The following is a 20,853-nucleotide window of genomic DNA, read 5'->3' as shown; positions in this document are numbered from 1 at the left end:
CCTAGGCCTACTGGTCCCCGATCCAATCTGCGCCGTCCGTTCTCCCGCCGCAACCTTCGTCTTGTCCTCAAGGCCGTCGGCGGCCACCGCCCGCATACACCATGAAACCACCACGGCTTCTTCCCCTCCTCCGCCGCCGCCTCTCATCCGCCGCTGACGCCGCCGCTGATGCCGCCGAGCTTGCCAGCGCGCTCTCCGTGGCGCCCTCCCCCCATGCGAAGCGCGACCTTGCCATCCTGCTCCGCCGCCTTGGCGGCCGCGGCCTCGCCTCCGCCCTGTCGTCCCTTCCGGCCCCGCTTCCCGCCTCCTCCGCCCTGCGCCTCCTCCAGCATATTCTCTCCGACGCCAACGTGTCCGCCTCCCGCCACGCCGAGGATCTCCTGTCTCCTCGCGTCTCTGCGCTCCTCCTCCCATCGCTCGTCGCCGATCGCGCCTCGCTACCGTCCGCGCGCCGCCTCGTCTCACGCCTCCTCTGCTTCAACCCTCTCTCCGTCGCCGCAGCGGCTATCGCAGACTCGGACTGCACTGCCACAGCGGACCTGCTCGTCCGCGCCTGCCTCAACTCGCCTGGCCCCGGATCCCTGTCCCGTGCCGCCGATGCCTTTCTCGAGCTTTCCACACGTGGTGCATCGCCGTCCATCAAGACATGCAATATCCTTGTCGAAGCCCTAGTTTGTGGTGGCCAACTGGACGTGTCCCGCAAGGTGTTTGGAGAAATGCGGGATGGCAAGACTGTTGCTCCTGATGTGTACACATACACGGTGATGATTAAGGCACTCTGCAGGGCTGGAGAGATTGATGCTGCTTTTGCGATGCTTGCGGAGTTGCGGCGGTCTGGGGTCCAGCCGACGGTTGTCACTTACAACGTGCTAATGGATGCACTGTGCAAAAGTGGGAGGGTGGAGGAGGCCTTTCGGTTGAAGGGGAGAATGGTTGAAGGCAGGGTGAGACCAAACATTGTCACGTTTGGCATCCTGATCAATGGTCTTGCAAGGGGCCAACGGTTTGGGGAGGTTGGTGCAGTGTTACAGGAGATGGAGGGTTTTGGGATCACCCCTAATGAGGTTATTTACAATGAGATGATTGGTTGGCATTGTAGGAAAGGGCATTGCTCAGAGGCGCTTAAGCTGTTTGATGAAATGGTCTCAAAGGGGATAAAGCAGACAGTGGTGACTTACAACTTGATTGCGAAGGCTCTGTGCAAAGAAGGAGAAATGGAACATGCTGAGAAGATATTGGATGAGATGTTGTTGGCTGGGATGATGGTTCATTGCGCCTTGTTTAATAGTGTGGTTGCATGGCATCTCCGAGGAACCGGAAGACTGGATTTGGCGCTAAGGCTTATAAGAGAAATGCTTGCCAGATTTCTGAAACCAAATGATGCTCTGATGACAGCTTGTATCCAGGAGCTTTGCAAAAGAGGGAAACACGAAGAAGCAACTGAAATTTGGTTCCAAGTTTTGGGTAAAGGTTTAGGTGTCAATATTGCAACATCCAATGCGTTGATTCATGGGCTTTGTCAAGGTAACAACATGACAGAAGCTACTAAGGTTCTAAAGGCTATGGTGAATAGCGGGGTTGAATTGGATAGAATCACATATAATATAATGATTCAAGGCTGCTGCAAAGCCAGTAAAATGGAGGAAGCAATACAACTTCGTGATGATATGATCAAAAGAGGGTTTAAGCCCGACCTTTTCACTTTTAATACGTTCCTACGCGCTTACTGTAATTTGGGTAAGGTGGAAGAGATCCTTCACCTGCTGGATCAGATGAAAAGTGAGGGCCTTAAGCCAGATATTGTGACATATGGCACTATAATAGACGGTTACTGCAAAGCAAAGGATATGCATAAGGCGAATGAATGTTTGACTGAATTGATGAAAAATGGGTTAAGACCGAATGCAGTCATCTATAATGCTCTTATTGGTGGTTATGGTAGGAATGGTAACATTTCTGATGCAATTGGTGTTCTTGACACTATGAAGTATAATGGCATACAACCAACACCTATAACTTACAGTAGCCTTATGTATTGGATGTGTCATGCTGGTCTTGTTGAAGAGGCCAAGGCAGTTTTTGCGCAATGTATAGTAAGGAACATTGAGCTTGGAGTAATTGGCTACACAATTATAATTCAAGGTTTATGCAAAATAGGAAAAATTGATGAAGCTGTGATGTACTTCAAGGAAATGCATTCCAGGGATATACCTCCAAATAAGATGACCTACACCACTCTGATGTTTGCCTATTGCAAATCTGGCAACAAAGAAGAAGCTTCCAAGCTTTTTGACGAGATGGTGAGCTTTGGCATTGTTCCTGATAGTGTTTCCTACAATACACTAATTTCAGGGTTTTGTGAGGTGGATTCATTGGATAAGATGGTAGAAAGTCCTGCTGAAATGTCCTCACGAGTTTTGAAACAAGATGGCTGTTCGTACAATGCTTTTGTTGATGGAATAACTACACCCTGGTGCCAGAAAGAGGCTGTGTGTAGTGCTGAATGATGTGTAACAAGGTACCGTCAGACATGACTTCTTTTTGTGACAGTTATTGTCAAGCATGAATAGGAAGAACTCAGGAGAGTATACGGGCTTCCGCCTTGCCTTTGGTGGCTTATGCATCTAGCAAACATGTATTTTACTCTGCCTTGTTTGCCTTTCTTGTTAGCCATATATTCTATGCTGCCTTTTCTGCTCATATGCTCTACTGGTGCATCAGCTTTCGGTTAGCACTATGGACTGAGAATAAGAACCTTAATGTGCACCCTTTAGTCCCCTTGCATTCTGACATGGTAATGCCATGTTCTGCACACTGAATTTTTTATTGGTAGAAGTTGAAGTTAATCTTCCTAATGCTGGTTTACTGCTAGAATATGTTTGCTCGCAGTATTGAATTGTTAATGCAAGCTGACTGATTTACTCTGTGTATTTTACTTCTATGCAAAAGATGTGCCTAATTATTCTCATGGCATGCAAAGAAATTATACTGATTCTGGTGGTAGTATATCTATATTGTATGCTCCTTTGTAAAACGAACAGTGTAATTAGTGTCTCACGGTAGTATATATATTGTATGCAGGATGATGTAAGAAAGGAGACTCAAATTTTGAGCTTGATAGATCACCCTAATGTCATCAGGTCTTACTGCTCATTTGTTGTGGGTCATAATCTTTTGTTGGTAATGCCATTCATGCCAGAAGGTTGACGTTTGCACCTAATGAAGGTTGCATATCTGATGGTTTTGAAGAGCCAGTTATTACCTCTATTCTAAAGGAAACACTCAAAGCTCTAGACTACCTCCATAGGCAAGGGCATCTTCATCGTGGTGTGAAGGTTAGCTCTGTAGGATTTGTTTGAGATTAGTTTTGGCAGTGCTTTTTCTCAACATATCATTGTTGCAGGCAGGTAATATCCTTATTGTAATCCCGTGTAGTCAAGCTTGGGGACTTTGGTGTCTCTGCTTGCATGTTTGATAGGGGTGATAGGCAAAGGGCTAGGAATACATTTGTTGGAACACCGTGCTGGTAACTATGTTTCTTTTCTATAAATTTCTTCTTCTAGAGGTTCAATAGAAATTAATTAGTTTATGCATAATTTGACATGTTTTTCTTGTTTTACTTGGTGTTTAGGATGGCTCCAGAAGTTCTCCAGCCTGGAACTGGATATAATTTCAAGTATGTGGTGAATATCAATACCTATCTTATGTTTTTTACACGCACATGCTTAGTTCTGCTTCACAATTTGCATTGCTTAATAAACCTGAGATCGAGCAGATACAATGTTGGAATTTAGTTTTACTTGTTGTATTTAAATATGAGTGCAGCACATCGTCAAGTTGGAACTCTTCCCAGAAACTAGTGGTGACCAGGTTCTGGTCGGTTCCATTTTGAGGTTTCTGGGAAAACTTCCCTATTATTGTTTTTGACTTATAATACTGCTTATGTTTTACTGATGTAATGATCATGTTTGTTTAACGTGTTGTAGCTTTTTTATGTGTACTTTTACTTTTCTTAGTTGCTATTGTAAACATCTTCTAACAACTATCGACTCTTTGTACAGAGCTGATATATGGTCATTGGGAATAACTGCACTCGAGCTGGCACATGGACATGCTCCCCTTTCGATGTACCCTCCTATGAAGGTAATGGGTCATTTGCTCTTTGCAAATTAAGATTTTAAATCTTTTTTCCTTCTTGCTCTTATGGAATATAGTTATGTAATAATAGTTCCCATGGAGCGTGAATGCTTGATGATTGATTGCATCAGTTTTCTTTTATTTTGAAATTTCATGAAGTAGCTTATTTTGAAAGTTAGAGTGCAAGTATATATGGTCTTAATCATTTTGCCATCCAATCTTAGTATTACTAACTAGAGACTCTTTTTGTAGCCTCCGCATTGATGGATAAGTCATGTGTGGCTGATCTTTGTGGGGCTGTTGTTGCTCACATGTTCCTTGTGGCTGTTTTTCTGTTTTTAGGACAGCATCTTAGACTAGAGGACAGCATCTTAGAGGACAACATCTTAGACTAGAGGACAACATCTTAGCTAGGACAGCATATTAGCATCTTAGACTAACATCTTAGACTAGCATCTTGGCATATGCTTGGCTGGCTAGCAGCCTATAAATATGTAACCCCAACCCCTCAGGTTGGTATGACATTTGTGTGAGCTTGTGTGAGAAATAGACAAGAAAATTGCCCCAACTCCTAGTGTCATCCTCTCTCGATGAGAGTAAGAATTCTCCTACTACCAAGAGTGAGAATTCAGCGACTAACAAGTGGTATCGGAGCCGTAGTATCCTGTAGCCTGAGCATCTCCTGCTCATCCCCTTGCCCAGCCTCGCAACAGCCCCAGCTGAGAGTAGCAGCAGCTCCGACCGCTCCTGTTCACTCCTCTCCCAGCTCGTCTGAAGCAGCCCTCTCCCCACGCAGCAGCCCCCCGGTAGCGCGTCATGTCCGCAGGGCAGTCTCAGCGCTCGGTCGCCTCGAGCACGCGGCGTCGGCAGGAGGCCGAACTTGCCGCAGCAGAGGAACGCGAGCGAGCGGCGGCAGAGACCGCTGTGGCGGCGGCAAGGGCGTCGAGGTTGGCAGCGGCGGAGCTGGCAGCAGCCAGAGCGGAGGCGGAAGCGGCGGCGGCGGCGAATGCAGCGCGTGCGGCGGCGGCGGAGGTCGAGGCTCTGCGCGGCAGCATCGGCAGCTCCATTTCCGCTGACGACACCGCCGACGCAGACCTCGAACTGCTAGAGAGGGAGGCAGCGCGAGCGCGGGCAGCGCAGTGGGCAGCCGCGCACGTCCACGAGCGTGGCGGCAGCGCAGACAGGCGCGGACGCGCTGGCGGCGCTCCTGGAGGAGGCGCGCACGGCGGTGGCGCTCCTGGGGCAGCCGCGCACGCCCACGAGCGCGGCGGCAGCCCAGACAGGCGCGGACGCGCCGGTGGCGCTCCTGGAGGAGGCGCGCACGGCGGCGGCGCTCCTGGAGGAGGCGCGCACGGCAACGGTGGCGGACGGGTCGATGGAGAGCGCGGCCTTCACAGGCAGCGTGGCTCTCTCTCCCCGGATCGGTACCGACGGGTCGATGGAGAGCGCGGCCTTCACAGGCAGCGTGGCTCTCTCTCCCCGGATCAGTACCGTGGTTACCATGGGCTCCAGGCTGTTGTCAGGGACGTCGGTCCCGGCGGTGGGTGGCCTACCCTCACCAAGACCAACTACGTCGAGTGGGCTGCGGTGATGAGGGTAAAGCTCCAGGTGCGGCACATGTGGGAGGCAGTCCGGTATGGCGACGTCGACTACAACCTAGATCGACGGGCGCTGGATGCTCTCATCGCTGCAGTCCCGCCCGAGATGCAGTTCTCGCTTACCAGCAAGCGGACTGCTAAGGAGGCTTGGGACGCCATCGCTGCGGCACGCATCGGCAGCGACCGCGCCCGCAAGTCCACGCTGCAGGCACTTCGCAAGGAGTGGAAGAACCTGGCCTTCAAGCCAGGTGAGGACGTTGATGACTTTGCTCTCCGTCTCAACACTCTGTTGCAGAAGATGGTGCAGTTCGGCGACGACACCTACGGCGAGGAGAGAGCTGTCGAAAAGCTCTTCCGCTGTGTCCCCGAGAAGTACAAGCAAATGGCTCGCTCGATCGAGTCGCTGCTGGATCTCTCCACGATGTCGATCGAGGAGGCGATAGGTCGCCTCAAGGTCGTCGACAGTGATGAGCCACAGTCCCTCTCGGGGCCCATCACCACTGGCGGGAAGCTCCTTCTCACTCGGGAGCAGTGGCTTGCCAGCCAGGGTGACCGGAGGAAGGGGGAGCCTTCTTCCGCGACAGGCGGCCACAAGCGTGGCAAGCCGCGCAAGGCGCGCAGAGACGCCCAGGCCGGGGCGCGAGGACGTGCCAAGGGTGATGCCCGCGGAGGCGCCCAGGGCGGCGCCGCCGGCAGGCACAAGCCGGCACGAGACGACACCTGCCGCAACTGCGGCCAGCTTGGCCATTGGGCCAAGGACTGTCGACAGCCACGACGCGGCCAGGCCCACGTCGCACGAGCGGAGGAGGAGGAGCCGGCTCTGTTCATGGCACATGCCAGCATCGAGCTACCTCCAGCGGCACCGGCCGCAGCGGCTCTCCTCCACCTCGACGAGCCAAAAGCACACGCCCTCCTCGGCGACAGCTCCGGCAACGACAAGACTGACGGGTGGTGCCTCGACACCGGCGCCACCCATCACATGACCGGTCGACGGGAGTTCTTCACCGAGCTTGACTCTAGCGTTCGAGGCTCCGTCAAGTTTGGGGATGCCTCCGGCGTGGAGATCAAGGGCGTCGGCTCCGTCATCTTCACCACCGTGTCTGGTGAGCACAGGCTGCTCACCGGAGTCTACTACATCTCCGCGTTGAGGAACTCCATTATCAGCTTGGGACAGCTGGATGAGAACGGTTCGCGCGTGGTGGTTGAGGACGGAGTCATGAGGATTTGGGATCGTCATCGTCGCCTTCTTGCCAAGGTATCCAGAAGCGCAAATCGACTCTACGTTCTTAACGTGCAGGTGGCACAACCCCTCTGTCTCGCTGCTCGTCGGGACGACGAGGCGTGGCAGTGGCACGAGCGTTTCAGGCACCTTCACTTTGAGGCCCTGAAGCGGCTCAGTGCCACGGAGATGGTGCAAGGCCTGCCGTGCCTCGACCATGTCGAGCAGCTCTGCGACGTCTGCGTGTTGACGAAGCAGAGGCGACTCCCTTTTCCCCAGCGGGCGAGCTTTCGAGGCAAGGAGAGGCTCGAGCTCGTGCACGGGGACTTGTGTGGCCCGGTGACACCGGCCACACCGGGAGGACGACGCTACTTCCTGCTGCTCGTCGACGACCTCTCCCGCTACATGTGGGTGATGGTCCTCGGTAGCAAGGGAGAGGCTGCAGACGCCATCAGACGCGCGCAGGCTGCTGCGGAGGCAGAGTGCGGCCGCAAGCTGCGCGTGCTGCGCACCGATAACGGCGGCGAATTCACGACGGCTGAATTCGCGTCGTACTGCGCTGACGAGGGCATTCAGCGCCACTACGCCGCGCCGTACAGCCCGCAGCAGAACGGCGTCGTCGAGCGGCGCAACCAGACGGTTGTGGGGATGGCTCGGGCCCTCCTCAAGCAGAGGGGGATGCCGGCTGTCTTCTGGGGAGAGGCGGTGGTGACGGCCGTCTACATCCTCAACCGCTCGCCTACCAAGGCGCTCGACGGCAGGACGCCGTACGAGGCTTGGCATGGGCGCAAGCCGGCGGTCTCCCACTTGCGGGTCTTCGGCTGCCTCGCGTTCGCCAAGGAGCTTGGCCACATCAGCAAGCTCGACGACAGGAGCACTCCGGGAGTATTCATCGGCTACGCGGAGGGCTCGAAGGCCTATCGCATCCTCGACCCGAAGACACAGCGTGTGCGCACGGCGCGCGACGTTGTGTTCGACGAAGGGCGAGGATGGGCGTGGGACAAGGCGGTGGACGATGGCTCGGCTCCGACGTACGACGACTTCACTGTCGAGTACGTCCACTTCGAGGGAGATGGGGGAGTAGGCAGCTCTTCTTCGGCGAGCGCGTCTACCCCAGTCCCCGAGCCTCCACTGACCCCGGCGCCTGCTACTCCGACGGCTCCACGCTCTCCAGCCAGGACCTTGGCTGCGATGAGTTCTTCGTCGGCTTCACCACAGCCGGCAACGCCACGCACTCCAGCACCGACAGGCACCTCTCCGGGCACGACTACTCCAACACCAGCTCGTGTCGAGCATAGCCCGGTTGAGCTCGCTACTCCGCTCTCTCACGACGAGGAGCGCGTCGACGCGTACCACGACGGTGAGCCGTTGCGGTACCGTACGGTGGAGAACCTTCTCGGCGACCAGCCGGTGCCGGGACCGGTGCCTCACGACCTGGAGGCGCAGTTGCACCTTGCGTGTGACGACGGCGAGCCTCGGTCGTTTGCAGAGGCCGAGAGACGCGGCATGGCGCGCCGCGATGCAGTTGGAGATGGATGCGGTTGAGAAGAACCGCACCTGGGAGCTTGCTGACCTTCCTCGTGGTCACCGCGCGATCACCCTTAAGTGGGTGTACAAGTTGAAGAGGGATGAAGCCGGCGCCATCGTCAAGCACAAGGCTCGCTTGGTGGCACGAGGTTTCGTGCAGCAGGAGGGGGTCGACTTCGACGACGCTTTTGCTCGCGTGGCACGGATGGAGTCCGTGCGACTCCTCCTTGCGCTAGCTGCCCAGGAGGGCTGGCGTGTTCACCACATGGACGTCAAGTCGGCGTTCCTTAACGGCGACTTGAAGGAGGAGGTCTACGTGCACCAGCCGCCGGGATTTGCGATCCCCGGCAAGGAGGGCAAGGTGCTCCGCCTGCGCAAGGCCCTCTATGGCTTGCGGCAGGCACCGAGGGCGTGGAATGCCAAGTTGGATTCCACGCTAAAGGGGATGGGCTTCGAGCAAAGCCCGCACGAGGCGGCCATCTACCGACGGGGCAATGGAGGAAATGCCCTGCTGGTGGGTGTCTACGTCGACGACTTGGTGATCACCGGCACCAAGGATGCGGAGGTGGCGGCATTCAAGGAAGAGATGAAGGCCACCTTCCAGATGAGTGACCTGGGGCCTCTCTCCTTCTACCTGGGAATCGAGGTGCACCAGGATGACTCCGGGATCACGCTTCGACAGACCGCCTACGCCAAGCGCGTCGTTGAGCTAGCTGGGCTCACCGACTGCAACCCAGCTCTCACTCCGATGGAGGAGAGGCTGAAGCTGAGCCGCGACAGTACGACGGAGGAGGTGGACGCTACACAGTACCGGCGCCTTGTGGGGAGCCTTCGCTACCTCGCCCACACACGGCCGGACTTGGCATTCTCCGTCGGCTACGTTAGTCGGTTCATGCAGCGACCGACGACGGAGCACCAGCAGGCTGTGAAGAGAATCATCCGCTACGTTGCGGGGACTCTCGACCACGGCCTCTACTACCCGAGGTGTCCTGGGGCGGCACACTTCGTCGGGTACAGCGACAGCGACCACGCCGGCGATATCGACACCAGCAAGAGCATGAGTGGGATCCTCTTCTTCCTCGGCAAGTGCCTCGTTAGCTGGCAGTCGGTCAAGCAGCAGGTGGTGGCCCTGTCCAGCTGCGAGGCCGAGTACATAGCGGCCTCCACCGCTTCGACTCAGGCGCTCTGGCTCGCTCGACTGCTTGGTGATCTCCTCGGCAGAGACACTAGAACGGTGGAGCTCAGGGTGGACAGCAAGTCCGCTCTGGCCCTGGCAAAGAACCCCGTGTTCCACGAACGCAGCAAGCACATCCGGGTGAGGTACCACTTCATCCGAGTCTGTTTGGAGGAAGGGAGCATCAAGGCGAACTACATCAACACCAAGGACCAGCTTGCGGACCTGCTCACCAAGCCCCTTGGGAGGATCAAGTTCCTTGAGCTCTGCTCCAGGACCGGGATGGTTCAACTCTCCCACAAGACGACGCACAAGACTTAGGGGGAGAATGATGGATAAGTCATGTGTGGCTGGTCTTTGTGGGGCTGTTGTTGCTCACATGGTCCTTGTGGCTGTTTTTCTGTTTTTAGGATAGCATCTTAGACTAGAGGACAGCATCTTAGAGGACAGCATCTTAGACTAGAGGACAGCATCTTAGCTAGGACAGCATATTAGCATCTTAGACTAGCATCTTAGGCTAGCATCTTGGCATATGCTTGGCTGGCTAGCAGCCTATAAATATGTAACCCCAACCCCTCAGGTTGGTATGGCATTTGTGTGAGCTTATGTGAGAAATAGACAAGAAAATTGCCCCAACTCCTAGTGTCATCCTCTCTCGATGAGAGTAAGAATTCTCCTACTACCAAGAGTGAGAATTCAGCGACTAACACGCATTAATCCTCACATGACATGATAGCGAAAGAGAGAAATCCTAGAAATTCTCCCATGGGCACACATTCTTTTGTGAATACTTATTTAGACGTGCTGATTGCCCACCAGCTTGCAGAACTATTATAGGCATCAGATAGTCTTATCCATGAAGTTAGCTATCCAACTTTACAAACTTTCTGGCTCAATAACTATTTCCATAGAGTTCACCTAATCAAACAAACAACAACATAGCCTTTCAGTCCTAAGCAAGTTGGGGTAGGCTAGAGTTGAAACCCACCAAGAGCCCCAAGTCACGGTTCAGGCACTTCAATAGCTGCTTTCCAAGTACTCCTATTCAAACATAGATCTCTAGGTATATCCCAAGATTTCAAATATTTTTTTATTACCTCCCCCATGTCAATTTCGGTCTTTCTCTACCTCTCCTTATATTATTAGCTTGGCTTAGGACTCCACGGTGCACTGGTGTCTCTGGAGGTATCCTTTGAACATGGTCAAACCACCTCAACCGATGTTGGACAAGCTTTTCTTCAATTGGTGCTACCTCTAGGCGATCACGTATATCATCGTTCCAAATCCCGTCCATTCTTGTGTGACCGTAAATCCATCGCAACATACGCATTTCTGTAACACTCAGTTGTTGAACATGTCGAATCTTTGTAGGCCAATATTCTGCTCCATACAACATAGCCGGTCTAATCGCCGTTCTATAGAACTTGTTTTTTAGCTTTTGTGGTACCCTCTTGTCACAGAGAATGCCAGAAGCTTGTCGCCACTTGATCCATCCTGCTTTGATTCTATGGCTAACGTCCGCGTCAATATCTCCATCCCTCTGTAGCATCGATCCCAGATACCGAAAGTTATCCTTCTTAGGCACTACTTGACCTTTCAAACTCACATCTCCCTCCTCATGTACAACTCCGCCAAAGTCGCATATCATGTATTCGGTTTTAGTTCTGCTCAATCTAAAACCTTTAGACTCAAGGGCCTGGCTTTCGTTCACTAACACTACATCATCAGCGAACAACATACACCAAGGGATATCCTCTTGTATGTTCTTGGTAACCTCATCCATTATCAAAGCAAAGAGATACGGGCTTAAGGCTGACCCTTGACGAAGTCTAATTTTAATTGGGAAGTAATCTGTGTTATCATCGTTTGTTCGAACATTAGTCACAGCATTGTTGTACATGTCCTTGATGAGGGTCACGTATTTTGATGGGACTTTATGTTTGTCCAAAGACCACCACATAACATTTCTTGGTATCTTGTCGGAAGCCTTTTCCAAGTCAATGAAAACCAAGTGGAGGTCCTTCTTCTGCTCTCTAAACCGCTCCATAACCTGTCTTATTAAGAAGATTGCTTCTGTGGTTGACCTTCCGGGCATAAAACCAAATTGTTTTGTTGATATCTGCGTCGTTCGTCGCAGGCGCTGCTCGATGACTCTCTCCCATAACTTCATAGTGTGGCTCATCAACTTAATTCTCCGATAATTAGTACAACTTTGGATATCTACCTTGTTCTTGTAGATTGGTACCAATATGCTTCTTCTCTACTACTCAGGCATCTTGTTCGATCGAAAGATATTGTTGAACATCTTGGTTAGCCATACTATAGCTATATCCCCGAGACATCTCCACACCTTGATTGGGGTACCATCAGGGCCCATCGCTTTGCCCTCTTTCATCCTTTTTAAGGCTTCTCTGACCTCCGATTCTTGAATCCTCCGCACAAAGCGTCTGTTAGTGTCATCAAACGAGTTGTCCCGCTCAACGGTAGTGTTCTCGTTCTCACCATTGAACAATTTATCAAAATACTCTTGCTATCTATGTCTGATCTCATCCTCCTTCACCAAGAGCTGCTCCCTCTCATCCTTTATGCACTTGACTTGGTTGAAGTCCCTTGTCTTCCTATCGCGAGCCCTAGCCATCCTATAAATGTTCTTCTCTCCTTCCTTCGCACTCAAACGTTGATAAAGGTCCTCATAGGCCCCGCCCCTTTGCCTCACTCACCGCTCGTTTTGCAGTCTTCTTTGCCACCTTGTACTTCTCTATGTTGTTTGCACACCTGTCATGATACAAGCGCTTATAGCACTCCTTCTTTTCCTTAATAGCCTTTTGCACATTTTTATTCCACCACCAAGTGTCTTTCGAGTCGCATCCGCTCCCTTTGGTCACTCCAAGCACCTCTGAAGCAACCTTCCGAACGCATGTTGCCATCTTCTCCCACATGTTGTTTGCATTGCCTTCATCATTCCAAGGGCCCTCTTCAATGACTTTTTCCTTAAAGACTTTTGATGCCTTCCCTTCTAATTTCCACCACTTCGTTCTAGCAACCCTAGCTTGTTTGTTCCCACGAGCTTGCACCAGAAAGCGGAAGTCAGCCACCACCAGCTTGTGATGAGCGACCACACATTCTCCAGGTATCACCTTACAGTCCACGCATGTTCGTTTATCCCTCCTTGTAAGGACAAAGTCGATTTGACTAGAGTACTGGCCACTACTAAAGGTCACTAAATGTGACTGTCTCTTACGGAAGAAAGTGTTAGCTATCATCAGATCAAAAGCTATGGCGAAGTCTAAGACTTCCTCTCCCTCCTGGTTCCTACTACCATACTAAGACTTCCTCTCCCTCCTGGTTCCTACTACCATATCCGAAACCCCCATGAACCGCCTCGAAACCTACACTTGATGTACCTACATGGCCATTAAGATCATCTCCTATAAAGAGCTTCTCGCTACTAGGGACAGCTCTAACCAAGCGATCTAAGTCTTCCCAGAAAAGCCGCTTAGCACTCTCATCAGGGCCTACTTGGAGGGCATACGCACTAATTACGTTTAAGACCATATCACTAATGACAAGTTTAACTAAGATGATCCTATCCCCTTGCCTTCTCACCTCCACCACACCATCCTTGAGGCTCTTATCAATCAAAAATCGTACTCCATTTTTATTTGAAGTTGTCCCTGTGTACCAGAGCTTGAAGCCGGTATTGTCCACCTCATTCGCCTTCTGCCTCTTCCATTTAGTCTCTTGGATGCATAAGATATTTACACGTCTCCTAACCGTTGTGTCAACTAACTCTCTTAACTTACTTGTAAGGGGCTCTACATTCCAGCTACCTAAACGGATCCTAGTTGGCTCGACTAGCTTCCTTACCCTTCGCATGTGCCGAGGTAGGTTGAAGACCCTTGCTTATTTTGCACCACACCCGGGCGCCGATGTGGCGCGCCACTAAGGATGTGACGACCCGATCCTTGCTCACTTGACACCATGTCCAGATCGCGACACGGCGCGTCACGGGGGTGACGACCCGGCCCTTGCTCATTTAACACCATTCTCGTGTTCCGACATGGCGCGTCGCTAAGAGGGTTACGCCCCAACGAGATTCTTTTGGGTTTCATCTCCATTAAAGTGGCTAAGTTGTTACATTGGCTCGCCACGCCTAACGCAACCCTCCTCATTTACCAGGGCTTGGGACCTGCTATGCTGGGACACCAAAGGCGCCCCACCATAGGCGGAGTTAGAGTTCACCTAATCACGTGTGTGAATTCAGTGTTAACTGGTGATTGTCTTGGTGGCTCAGGTTCTTCTCATGACGCTCCAAAATGCTCCACCAAGTGTGAATGCTTTCTGATGATAGTTTTCTGTCACAATCTTTCTGTTCTAGAATGCTGTTTCAGTCATTATTTGTACAGAATCTGGGCATTAGGTTAGATTATTGTGGTTGCTCTTCTAATGAAAGTTTTTCAGTTGTAATCGGTCCTTCAAGGAAATGGTTCTAATGTGCTTGGTTAAAGATCAAACAAAGAGGCCAACAGCCGAAAAATTACTTAACCATTCTTTTTTCAAGAATGCACAACCTCTGGAGCTAACTGTTAAGAGCATTTTTACTGATTTGCCCCCTCTTTGGGATCGTGTAAAGGCACTCCATTTTTGTTTCTATGTACTTTTTTCTTATTTCTGTTTTACATAATGCTTGTGATAGTTTTTCTTAGTGAATGACTTTGTATTTCCAGCTGAAGGATGAAGCACAGCTAGCTTTGAAGAGAATGCCTGCTTCAGAACAAGAAGCACTTTTCATGGTTCGTGAAAGTGTACTTTGCCTATTTTTCTCTACTTTTTTTTCCTGAAGCAGGCTAGATGTATCCTTCATATTTGTGAATCTTACGCTTCATTTTATTTGGACCATGTTAACATTAAAGATGTGGCTTCAAACAAATTTCATAAAAGATGGTAGGGATATATATAAGCAAAATGGTTGTTTTATAAAAAAAACAGAAATTTAAATTGTGATAGTATTATGTCAATGGCCGAGTATGCTAGTATTTCCTAATGTTTATTGGTTGAACAAGGACTAGGGGAGAGTAATTAGGAACCATGCTACAAAATAAGACTCATTTCACAACCCATACGATGTTAGTTTCTTAGGGATGAAGTTGATGCTGTAAAATGATCGCTCGTAAGCTATATGATGCAACTCTTTGTGGTAAAGTAGATGACTGCTAAAACATGTTTTAGCAGAAGCAATGGTTCATATGAAATATCTATTTAGCTTGTCAGGAAGTTGCAAACTCTTTTGTTCTGGGGAGACGCTTCTATTCCCTACAATGCGTACCTTTTCAGAGCTGCAGAAATTTGAAAGCACAAACCAAGGATGGATTCTGAAAGCTAAGCCCTTGAACACCCCAAGATCTGTGTGACTCCAGTATATGGATATGGCGCTCACATGACCATCAACTACTCATTTCATATATAAACAATCAACTAACATTATGTTTAGTTGCTTAGATAATACCATGACTACTCACAAGATGTATTTTGCTTACTGTATTGTTTCGTTAGCACACCATTACGTATTTTCATAGGCATAGACGCAATATTTACTTCCGTCATTCAATCCATATATGTGACTATTTCTGAAGGTTTGATGGTTTATGTGACAGGGTGAGTACCTACGAGGGTCAGTGCATGGAACTTCGATATTGAGGATCTAAAGGCTCAGGCATCACTGGTTGATCTTCTTATCTTCTATCGCTGTGACACCTTACTCGTATGTTCACTGGTTGGTTTTCTTATCTTCTATCGCTGTGACACCTTACTCATATGTTCTAAAGTCAGTGTTTTTGCCTTACAAGTAAGCTATATAACATTGCAGATTTTCAATGATGATCCACCTGAATTAAAAGAAGATGATGCTGCTAGAATAACTGACATTGATAAAGTTTGTTTGACTCCTTTTTCTTTATTTTAAGAAATACCTTAGTCCTGTCTACTAGGAATAATGACATAAATATGATGTGAGCTTCACAGGAAAGCTACACAGAGTGATTGAAGAATCCATACATAAAAGCATCATTTGCCATATGTATATATTCACTATGGAAAAATTTACCATGTGTCTTTCAAAAAAGGAGAAAATAGATCGCCATATGTTGGATTCAGATAGTAAGACATGTTTAAGTGGGGCCGAAATGGTTCCATGTAGATCTGTGTAGATGCGTTTCTGGATTCCCTCCATTGGGTACTTGAAAAAATGCAGTCCTTTTGTTTTTTTCTCGAACGAAATCCTTTTATTTTATATTTCACAGTTTTTCACTATTTGAATTTTGAAATAGCAAAAGACATCTGCTTGTTCTGTGTGTTTTTATATGCAAGAGAAATCTATCTGCTTCCTGTGGATTTGGATGTCCAAATGTTGCAACAAACTAAGAGTTTTCTCTCTCCTAATGATGGACAGGCTCAACAGGAGGAACATTATTAGGAGAAAAAAGCTCAAGCTGGAAGGCAACCACTACAATTGTGTCCTATGCAATATGAATGTTGAAGAAATGATGCCAGCTCTGTTGGCAGTTCCTTGGCATTCAGTGGAATCTTACGTCAGATTTCTTCCAAATGATAATACAAGCCAAACAAGCTTTTCCATATCCTTTCTTCATGGAAGTCTGCATGGCAAATCTGGATGCAGCATAATAACTTCATTTTTAACAGAGGACCTCCATCCTTCTCTTCTTGGAGAAGACGTCTCAAAGATGAAGGTCGACTACAAAGCATATAGGATTTCTGAAAACAAGCGGCCTGTTTTTCTGTCCTGGGTTGATTCCTGTGTATAGTTGTTTTTTTTTTTGTTTTTTTCTTGTTCTAGCCTCGCTTGGGCTTAGCCGGAGTGTTTCCTTTTGTTTTGTACAGTGGTTGTTTTTGTGTTTTAATAAAATCTAACAGTGGGTGCTTCCCCAGCTGTTTTCCTGGTTCAAAAAAAAAAAAAAACTGAATGTGCTATTACCAGGATACATCTTCTGACGATTATTTTGGAAAGCCAACACCATTGAATGGAAATAACTGCAGTCTGCAGGTTGAGTGAATCGATAACGTTTTAGTATCCTTTGGTTGTACATTCTTGTAAGGGAAATTATAGAACTTAGAGGAACAAATGTACCTTCAAGAATCTTTTGTATTCTGGTGAACTTGAATTGTTTGAATATAATCTTGAAGGCTTTGAAACTTAGATATGCTTGTTCTGAGATAGGGAGATGAAACTGGGTCTCCAGGGAGTTGTTTGTCAGAAACTGAGTGAATTGTTTGTAATATGTTGTCATTCCAGAGATCAGACCAAAAAGAGGATAGTAGAGCCATCTCCAATTTTACATTCAGCAATTTCTCTGAATAAATCACAAAGTTTTAGGATATCCTTGCACCGAAAGGAGCATCTATTAGTCTATTAGTTGTTGCATGAGGAACTTGACCATTGGAATAACTAGAAAAATACCCCGCGTGTTGCTGTGGAACTTTCTTAGGACTAAAATTATTACATCATTACATGCATGAGATATATGTCTCCAGAACAGTGCAAGCTAATGGAAGAATGAAATAAATCACTTATAAAATATTAGATGATTGAATTATAGGAGAATGTGATGGCCAAATAAAAAAATGGTATGGTGTCGACTCCTTGTACGTTGATAGACTGGAAACAGTAATTGCACTTAGTGGAAGATGATGTAACATTTATTATTGAGTGGTGATATGGCACTTAGTGAGCTATGACACATGGATAGCTTGCATGCAGAGATTAAAAATTAGTGGGGTTTGCTTTTATAAGAGATATAGATATAGATAGATGCGCATTCCAAATAAGCTTGACCCATGGAATTTATTTTTTATTGTAGAATTTGTCGTGTTTTAAGAGTCTGAGATTGATAATCCAAGGCCTCCTTTTCTCTTGGGCTTTGCACATTTCTTCCAAGCCACTAAGTGTTTCATCTTGGCATTGCTATCAGGCCCTCTCCAAAGACGATGTCTCCTTCAATTGCTGATTCCTTTATCTATGTATAGACTTACCTGTACATTCTTGTTAATGTAGCATTGCAGTATGCAGTATATATAAGTTGTGCTTGACTTTTGGAATTTAAACCTAGCCCTTTATTTATTATGCCAATTGCTCTATTTTTATTTTTGCGTTGAGAAGGCATGATATCCTCTTGGCTGTTACAGGTTATGTAGGCTCTTTGGGTGATAAGCCTAACCGTAATGGTGGAAATTAAAAGCCGTTTCTCAGTGACATCTGAGAATGTGGATCCTGCTTCTTGCAAAGGTGGGTTGCCTAACTGAACAAGATCAGTAGATCACTTCAGCCAAATAATCTAACTGGTTTCTCATTGGCTTTCTTATTTGAATAGGTCTGCAAGACCTGCTGTCAACAATTATCAACAAACTGGGTACGACTCTTTTCACGTTGTTCTGTCAGATTGCACTCTGATTAATGGCCTCAGCTGCCTGAGAAATAATTCTTGTTATTGCTTTGCCTAACCTTGGCTTCGTCCTCTTCAGGCACTGATAACCTGGACAGCCTTAGGAGGCTTGATGAGCAGTTCCAGAAGCAGGTACCTAGTGCTGAAGCTGGCGCCAGTGCAGCTGCGCAGGATGATGACGATGTCATCTCAGCTTGTCCCTGGAGAGACACTCGAAGAGGCTGCGGAGGAGAAGGAACCAGAACCGGAACAGGAAGAGAAGAAAGAATCGTAATTTTGTTTCGTGTCATCCATTGCTGTGAAGGGTCGTTGGTTAAGGGTTTCCATCAGCCACGCGAGAGACCTGCTCATCTGTGAACCCTGTATGTGCCTCATTCGTTTCCATGTGCTCCAGTTTTCAGTTTCTTACAAGTTTTTTTGTCCCAACCCGACAGTCGCATTCAGTTTTGCATCAAGTGTGCTTCAGGTTCCAAAAGCATTACTCCAGTATACTAAAGTTTTCTGAAGGCTTATAGTTTGTTAAAAGAGAAACTAAGGACATACCGATATTTTACAGATCCAACCTATGAAGTCTTGGAGACGGTATAGACCGGCATATATTTTCCTCGAGCCAGAGTGGGTTTTAGCAAATGTTTGATACTTTGTGTTCTCGGTGTCCAGCTCCAGCAGCAGTTTTACAGACCAAATTTTGCGAAAAGAGAAAAGATAAAGATTTTCGTCATGGCAGGCCCATAACTATTTTGAAGTTCTTAAGAGAATACACTAATTGAACGGCCCAGATACCCTACTCCAGAGTACCCCGCCTCAAGGACTTGAGGTCCGGAGTAGTGCCGGGCCGGGGTCTGTCTGGCGGACAGGTCGGCGGTCGAGGTAGGCGAGATCGGCGTCGACGAGGAAACGATGGAGATGTGGGAAAACTGGGCCTTTGCTTTGCTCTGCGGTTCTCTGATTGAATAGAAACTAGGGACGCTGGGCAAAGCTGAGCCATGATGGTTGTGTAGCGTGCACCGCTAATTGCTCCATTGTGTGTGTCATCCCACTGTTTGGAAACATCATGCATGCTTTTGTTGTTGCTACCTGGCTTGATCCAAACCTTAACATCAGCAAGCAACATCTGAATCGAATGGCGAACCAGTAAGGTGACGATTGGATGCAGATAAACAAGGAGCCAAAACTGGCAACACCGTCTCGGTTGCCAAACAAAACAGCCTATGGCCGAGTAGTCAAAACTCAAACGGAAGTGAGACCCGACTTTGCATAATCTCCAGTTTCTCAGGTCAAGCAGAAAGGATACCGTTGATAATCGGCCTATCCACGGATTGCCAGATCCATTTTCCTGTTCGTGATTTCAAGAACGAGGCGTGTAGAAGTTGTAGATATATCCCGTCTCCCTTGCCCAAACCCAAGCACAAGACACAAGAACACACACAGGAGATACACGTATATGAGGGGAGCCGTTCATTAGTCCTTCACGTATACATCTAGTCCATTTATATAGATGTCTGAGCCCATCACGGAATATATAGTATGAGCCCATCAGGGCATATATGGTATGAGCCCATCAATCATCTAATTGAAGAATTCTTAACACTCCCCCTTGGGTTTAATATTTTAGGTAAGTTCTCCACCTAACCTTGCAGCATTGTCCCGCTATGCCAAAAACGCTTTCTATAGAAAGCATATGCACATAGAGAGTTAACAAGTATATGGCATACTTTGTAAGGATCATTTCATAATCTTGACCTCATGTTACTTCTAGAACTCGTGAAGTAAAAATATGAAGTCTACATAAACAATAAACCCACTTTCATAAACGGTGTCATAATAGAGCCATCAACAACAGAGGTTAGGAAGTCACTTCTAGGTATTGTTTGAGACCTTCAAAGTCTCGTGAATGGCAATCAATATCTTGTAAATACTCCCCCCAGATGACAACATTTGTTGAAGTCATTCACTCCCACCATTATTTGGAAATAAACATAGACATGGATAGTGCAAGTGAGATTACAAGATTTCCACAATATTTAGTCTTCATGACATTTGTGTCGCTATTCTTCAGGAACATTGAGATAGAGAATAATGTAGAGGAATTTATTATATTCTAGCATGTATACATTAGGATGCATATTTGTGCACTTCAAAGTTGCAATGACACGCATCTTCGAGATGTGACATCATACCATTATAATTTTCTCTATTCATAATAGTCGTGACTCCTTCTGGGATTGATTACATAGTAAGACATCACAAGTATGTATTTCTAGCGTAACGTGGAAAGTATTGCCAGTAACACCAAATATATCATATCGGTTTTCAGAGGATACTTCAATTCCAAATCTTCAGGTGGAGAACGCATTATATCATAAGTATATATACACTTATAGTAAAAGCTTATGAAATGCGCATGTGCTTATATGGTATACCTTTGTTTTTTCAGCTCCTCTTTTCATTCTTATCTCTCAGGTCTTATATGGATCTTTATTCCTTCCAAGGAATTCACTATTTTTGGTGTATTTAGACTTATAACCATATATTCCTTCAAGAAAAAAAATCCTTCAGGGAGTTGCTATATTTATGGGGAGATCATTTTTTGTTAAAGACAATATTGGTATAAGATTTCAATGTTGCTCTTCATAGATTTTTAGAATCCCATAACTGCATATTTTGATTCATGCCATTAGTCAGATTCATTATATAGCTGAACATATTTTGTAAAAGTTATGCCGGAACTGGTCTCTATTA

At 47.8% G+C, this 20,853-nt stretch overlaps 1 protein-coding gene across 9 annotated transcripts; it reads left to right on the top strand.

Annotated features, from left to right (window-relative positions):
- Positions 1–16,851, top strand: LOC136456623 (pentatricopeptide repeat-containing protein At4g19440, chloroplastic-like). 9 transcript variants are annotated; one of them, XM_066456543.1, is made up of 9 exons: positions 1–2,518; positions 3,082–3,140; positions 3,226–3,335; positions 3,404–3,526; positions 3,632–3,676; positions 4,062–4,143; positions 14,383–14,448; positions 15,310–15,428; positions 16,104–16,851. In XM_066456543.1, the coding sequence occupies exon 1, from the start codon at positions 102–104 to the stop codon at positions 2,505–2,507; it is 2,406 nt and encodes an 801-aa protein (XP_066312640.1). In that variant the 5' UTR covers positions 1–101; the 3' UTR covers positions 2,508–2,518; positions 3,082–3,140; positions 3,226–3,335; positions 3,404–3,526; positions 3,632–3,676; positions 4,062–4,143; positions 14,383–14,448; positions 15,310–15,428; positions 16,104–16,851. The 9 variants fall into 9 exon arrangements, with proteins under 9 accessions (XP_066312640.1, XP_066312645.1, XP_066312643.1 ...); XM_066456548.1 differs by adding an exon at positions 15,522–15,587 and having other exon boundaries at positions 3,082–3,335; positions 15,310–15,416; XM_066456546.1 differs by adding an exon at positions 15,522–15,587 and having other exon boundaries at positions 3,082–3,335.
- The last annotated feature ends 4,002 nt before the right edge of the window (positions 16,852–20,853 follow it).

The sequence above is a fragment of the Miscanthus floridulus genome, chromosome 6, assembly GCF_019320115.1.
Source record: "Miscanthus floridulus cultivar M001 chromosome 6, ASM1932011v1, whole genome shotgun sequence".
Classification (NCBI taxonomy): domain Eukaryota; kingdom Viridiplantae; phylum Streptophyta; class Magnoliopsida; order Poales; family Poaceae; genus Miscanthus; species Miscanthus floridulus.
This window is presented reverse-complemented; position numbering and strand designations above follow the sequence as displayed.

Coding starts and splice junctions, on each gene's coding strand:
- LOC136456623 (XM_066456543.1), top strand. CDS start 102: ATGAAACCACCACGGCTTCTTCCCCTCCTCCGCCGCCGCCTCTCATCC.